This window comes from Prunus dulcis, chromosome 6 (assembly GCF_902201215.1).
Source record: "Prunus dulcis chromosome 6, ALMONDv2, whole genome shotgun sequence".
In the NCBI taxonomy this organism is placed as follows: Eukaryota; Viridiplantae; Streptophyta; class Magnoliopsida; order Rosales; family Rosaceae; genus Prunus; species Prunus dulcis.
In genome coordinates, this window is record NC_047655.1 from 18,190,565 (window position 1) to 18,197,027 (window position 6,463).

The 6,463-nt window shown below is 38.0% G+C and overlaps 1 protein-coding gene across 1 annotated transcript; it reads right to left on the reverse strand.

Moving 5' to 3' along the window:
• Positions 1 to 1,521: 1,521 nt before the first annotated feature.
• LOC117632310 (probable xyloglucan galactosyltransferase GT17) lies at positions 1,522 to 3,404 on the reverse strand. The gene has a single exon (XM_034365751.1). It carries the CDS (start codon positions 3,192 to 3,194, stop codon positions 1,686 to 1,688), a length of 1,509 nt encoding a protein of 502 aa, XP_034221642.1. The 5' UTR covers positions 3,195 to 3,404; the 3' UTR covers positions 1,522 to 1,685.
• Positions 3,405 to 6,463: the final 3,059 nt, after the last annotated feature.

The window sequence follows — 6,463 nt, forward strand, 5'->3', positions numbered from 1 at the left end:
AATAAGGTGTCGCATTGGGCGGAAATTTATTTGGGCCCAACCTTGGATTTTTTGGGCCTTAACACTCATGAATTGTTTAGTGACTTTAAAAGGAAAATAGGTTCTTTGGGTGCAATGGCACCAAAATTAGACCTTGAGAAAGCTTATGACCTCCTTGAATGGAACTACATAAGAGCTTGTTTAATTAAGTTTGGTTTCAATGTTGACTAGTGCGACATAATTCAACAACCTCCTCAATTCTTCTTAATGGCAACCCTGAGGCCTTCTTTGTCCCTTCTAGAGGTATTAGGAAAGGTGATCCCCTTTCTCCTTATCTCTTTGTTATTTGCATGAAGTCCTTCATCAGGCACCTGAACAACTTAACCATTTGGTCAAAAAGAAAAATGATATCCTTATGGAGATTAAATGGCACCTCCCTCCTACAGCTTGGATTAAAATTAATTTTGATGGGTATGTCATTAATTCTCAAGCTTCCACTGGTTTTGTCATTCAGAATAATGATGGTCATGTGTTATTGGCTGGTGCCAATAACATTGGTGAAAATTCGATAAATGTGGCTGAAGGTGTTGCTTTTCGAGATGGTCTCACTGATGCTATTGATAGAGGTTGGTCAAATTGTGGTTGAAGTTGACTCTAAACTTGTTATTGACAGTGTCCTCAAAAAAGTTACTTCCTCTTGGAGTATCCAACAAATCATTCAGATATCTGGCACCTTAACTCTTCTACAGCTTCTGTTCGATTCCAACATGTGTTTAGGGAGGTAAACTTCACCGCGAGTTGGGCCATGGGCTCTCATCGCAAGTTAGTTGGGAGCTTGGGCTTCCTTTGTCAATCTATTCCCCTTTTTATTTTGACCTCTTTGGACTTTTTTGTCCTAGGAATTTTGTTTTGTAATTTCAATTTTTGCATAAAAATAAATAAATAAAATTTAAAATTAAAATACTTGCAGCCCTGAGTCGTATATATGAATCACATTTACAAATCTCACTATTAAAACATTATCTGCATATGTTACAAAGGTTTAGGATCTACTTTAGTTATGGCATATAGGCTTAATTATTGATATCCCTTGAAACTTAATCCGAATCTTTGTCCCTTTAAAACTCATTTGCCTCACTTTATCTTCCGAGAACACAGAATCTCAATTTGCCTATTTCTATTAACTCCATTAAAGAATTAATTTGTTTCTTTATATGAGAGTTTTATTTATATTGTTATTACTTTTTTATTTTTCAAGTTTAATTATTATTATTTATTTATTTTGCCATAATAAGCTCTTTTTTTTCTTTTTCTTTTTTTGTTTTGAGTTTGCACTCTTAGTTGAAATGTTTATGTTAGAGTGTCTCTGATAGTGAGTGATCTTTAATGGAAGAGCCCTAAATTGTCTTAATTTTGATGTTAGATCATTCCGTTATTTTAATTGCCCTTTGTGGTAGTAACTTTTTGGACGGAATTATTAATGTAATCCCTACATTTTTAAAAAAAATAAAAAATTTTCATTGAATATAATGATGAGGCACAAATAGGGCCCACTTATTTAATGATGTGCTAGCCAAATAGCCACCACATGTACAAAACTTGATAACGAATTACAATCTATATAATAAAAAAATATAAGTGATGAAAAATATATATTCTATCAATATGTCCTACATTATTTTATTATTACTTGTAAGGTACTAATTTTAATTAATTAATTCACCAATGTGCTTGGCCAATGATGCAAGTGCAACATCCACAGCATCCCCAAACCCAAAATCAGTGGCATTCGGATGCGCATAAGTGAGACTTGGCATCAAATCTATAATTTCTTCACGCATCATCTTCACCTTCTCGCTCGAAATCTTCAACAGCTCCTCTTCTATTCCTCTACTCGCACTGCTCTTCTCGTCTATGTAAACCGAGTACCTGCTTGCATCTCCAGGCAAATACCATGCATACTGACTGTAAGCCGTGTGACGTGAGAAGAAAACAGGCACGCAACCAGCAAGCACCGAGTCAAACGTTGACCGCCTCGTCGGTGTGTCGCCGGGCGCTTGCAAGCAGAACTGAGAACGCGTCATCACCCTCATGATCTCCCTCGGCTGCAAACACCTTCTTACCCCGTCGGGCCCCTCGCAGTTCAAGAGCTTGCACCGAGTTGACTCACCGCATTGCCTTATGAACTCGTTCCTGATGGCCGCCTTGTTCTTTCTGCGTGCACCGACGAAAGAGAACAGATGGGGCCTCTCCATCAGCCTCATCTTCCTCTGCCACGCCGCCATCTCCCGCCACGTGGACGGATGGAAATAGGAAGGGTAGGGGATGCCGTGTTGGTTTGGTTGCCAAGGATGTCTCTCTATAATCAGCACCGACATGTTTACGGCGGCGGGTAGCTTTAGGAGGGTACCGGGCGTACGAACTTTGGAGGAGGAGGAGCAGGAGGAACTGGCGTTGCTCATGGTTCGCATGAAATCCCATACGACCGTCCCCAGGGCCATAAAGTGGTCCTTACCATGGTTCCTCTGCCACCAAGGCTGAGCCTGTATGTAGTCAACCAAGCTAAACGTCAGCTCGTCACGGGCCGTGAGGTTGGCTTCACGGTACTTGCTTAGAGCGTCAAAGCCGCCGTAGAAGGGGACGTAGAAGAGGGAGGCGCGTGCGGGATCCTGCGTGCGACACGGGTGGTTCTGTAGTCGCGCGTGGAATATGATCTCCGCCGTGTACTGGTGGGTGGTGTACCAGCTACTAGTGACAGCGGAGTGCCCTCTGCGGGAATAATTAAGTGGCTGGCCGAGGCCGGAATTGGCAACGGCGGGACACATGTTGGCCTTTATGCTTAAGTTGTTGCATTGGCTAAGGAGTCCGAGGTTGAACTGGGGCGGCAAAGTGTATACATAGACTGACATGTTTTTGTCGCACGTGGGGATTTTGAATGGCGATTGTGGTTCAGCAACTTGAGCTTGTTCTCTGACGACGTCGTTTGAAGAAGTGGTGGTTGTTGTGGGCGGGAAGCAAAGGAGGAGAAGGAGAAGCCAAGAAGCGGATAGAAAGAGAAAAAGGAGAGCACAGCATCTGACAAGGACGTAGGGAATAGTGTTTAGGGTGAAGAAGTAGTAAAATATTTCTTTGAATTTGGAGTTGTTGTTGTTGCTGCTGTATTTCTCTCCCTCCGTCCATGGAAAACTAGGAGGTGCCTGCTTTCGCGAAGACATGAAAAACAACAACAAAGAAAAAGAAGCAGCAGCAGTGGATTAATTGGATAGTAGAGAGAAGAAATTAAACTCTGTGTCTCTTAGTTTTGGATTTGATGGCTACAAATAATATTATGTGGTGAAGAAATTCATCATCAAGATTGAAAGCTCAAGTGTGGGGTAGGTTCGATATCTTTCCCCTAAAAACGATTGACATGATGTGAAGCTATCTTTTTATATTGTTCTACTGTCACTAGCGGCTGGATGTACAAGTTTTCACTCTAATTAATTACGTGGCCAAAATTTTCCTTTCTTGGAGGAAAAGCTCCACATATAGTGCGTTATAAGTTTTACTTTATATGCTCCATATGGTGCCCTTCTTTTTTCCTTTTTGTTAAAAAGCAAAACTTAATCATGCCCACATGCAGTACATTTAAATTCAGCTATCTACATTATGGGGGAGGGGGAGGGGCTCAATTACCATCATTGGGGTTCAAGCGGGTACCACGAGAGAGTAAACCTTATTAGCGATAGGCTTTTGTTCTTTGTTTAAGTTCTTTCTAAACATTCTTTATTATGATCATTTTAAAAATTATTTGCTCTTGTCTAGGTGTAGTTTATTTTACATTTTCTTATAATGCATGACACACATATATAAAAATAACTCTTTCGTTTTATTTTTTATCAAAACTCTTAGGGTAACTCTTTCGTTTTCTGGGACAATATAAAAACCGCGTGGGCACAGCAAAAAAAAAAAAAAGTGTTTATACCAGCAAATTAACCCGCCAACTTATGGCGCACCAACTTTTTATCGTTTTTTGGTAAATAGAATGCAGTGAACCAAAACCATAAGCAAAAGTGGAGACGCGAAGCAACAACCACCAGGACAAGGACAAAGCCTGTATCCTAATATGGCGGTGGCAGCAGCTAATAAGTTACCCAACAACCAAACCATTTTCAACCTTTCGTATTGCAAAGTTTCACAAAAACATGAATTGCTTACAATATTCGCAACAAGCCCAGTTTCTTGTTTTTTTTTTTTTTTTTTATAAATTGTCTTTTATTTAATTATTTTTCTTTCAGCAAAAGTATCATCAATAGATTTTTAATTTTTTTAGTAATATAATTGGTTCTTATTATGTGCTTCATATCTTAGCCTCTTTCCTCTCTCGATGTCTGCATATATGGACTTTGATTTGGTGACTTCTTCTTCCAACAAATCATAAATTTTCATATTAAATAAATACTACAATAAATCCTCAATTTTTAGTCTTATATTAAATCCTCAATAAATAAATAAATACTACAATAACTCCTCAATTTTTAATCCCATATTACATATAAGAAAGGTATGAACATATATATATTTGGTATAAAGTTAATATGGTAACATGAAATTTTTTTTTTAAAGAGAAAGAAAAAGAAATTCAAGTTAAATGGGACCGCACGAGTATGGCCCATTTCAATGTGGACTTGGGCTTTGGGCTGGAATCAATTATTTTGATAAATGGACCAGCGCGGCACAATTCAATTAATTAAATGAGTGGGCCCGACCCGAATAACTTAATGGCACAAATTAAAATAGACCGGCACAGCATGGCATGACTTGTTTGACACCTTTGCTAAGGAGTGTTACGCCTTGAGTTGGGAGTTGTAACTTGTAAATTAGGCTTGGTGGGTGAGTTCAAAATACAACACTTTGTTCAAGGAAGGAAATTTTAGAGGCCTAGATTGGATTTGATTAAGGAAAGGAAAAGTACCATAGATTGAGTAAGGAAAAGTACCATAGATTGAGTTGATCTTAATATGAAGATGAAGATAAGTTAAGAACCACATAACTATCATTTTCCTACGTGTGAGCCATATTCTCTTCCTCCAACACTTCAACCATTGATCACCAGGGCAATTTCCCCATTATTTTAAAATCCGAAGGATCAAGAGCTCAGATCTCCTTTATGCAAAGCTCCTATTATTATATAACAAAAGTAAAGTGGGGATCGTGATCAGGATTTTCAAGGGAATGCAGTCCTTCCCGTTAAGCCTTTTGCATTGTAAAGTAAAATCTTCTTGCACTTTAGGATACTAGATTTTCTTAAGGTTTTATTTGTCCACTTCAAGTTCATCGTATGGTGCTCTATTATTCTCAACCTGTACAACTTCAAATGGTCCAACAAAGTAGATACGTTTATAGAAGTATTTAGTTAGCACTATCAGTTCTCGGTGGCAAACCCAAGCCAGTTGGCTAGACAATCCAAGGCGATCTTTGAAGTTGTCCAAAGCCAATGATAAGAGACTAGAATGAATTCTTAGTATTATTTTTATAAGAGACTAGAATGAATATTGATGTGTGAGTTTAAGTACAATTACTTGAATTATGTGTGTGTGTGGGGCAACTTCTCTTTTGGGATTATTTGACATGTTGTTTTGTCATACAATCATTAACTAAATAGACTTTTGTTTCCACATACGATCTAAATTGAATATGGTAATCTTTATTTTATTTTATGGAATGTGGTAAATTTTGATGTAGAAAAGCACTTATGATCAAGTTTTTTTTTTTTTTTCCTTTGAAGGATATAGCACTTATGATCGAGTTCTGTATTGGAATTAGGGTGTAATTCATGCTTCCTCGTTTACTACCACATAAGCAGCAAAAATTATGTGAGTTCTAACTTCTACTCATATTGCGAGGAGTTAGGGTGGAGTAGTTGATCTAAACTTATTCCTTCTCTTCCATATTCCTAACTTTCTCAATTCATATAACTTCCTCCATTATAAGCAAGTAAGCATATATCATAAGTCTCGTAAGTTAGTAAGTTAGTGTTTCTTATCCAAAATAACAAGTAATAAAAAGATACACACTTCTTGTTGCCCTGCCCCCACGAAAGAGATCACCAACTGGACGGGTATAATCTGACAACAAAAGATGATGTTGATAAACCATGAATTTGGACCACGTTGGTAGTTACCCGAATGTCCAGTCCGGATTCATAGTTGTAATGGTTGTGATGCTCTCATCCATTATTCATATACATCTCTCCATCCTTATCCCATTGCATTGCTATCGTTTTATGATACAAAACAAAATTTGGAGACCAAAGTATAGTGGATAATATTTGAGGAAACACTTTGTGGAGTCAACTCTCCAATGAATGACGAAATGAGAAATTAGATGTAAAAATGACTGGGAAGGGGTTTTACACAAATATTCATTGGATGTTCCACATAAGTGGGGTGAAAGAGCTCAACCAATTGAGATATGCTAAAATATGAAAACTATGAGAGAATAT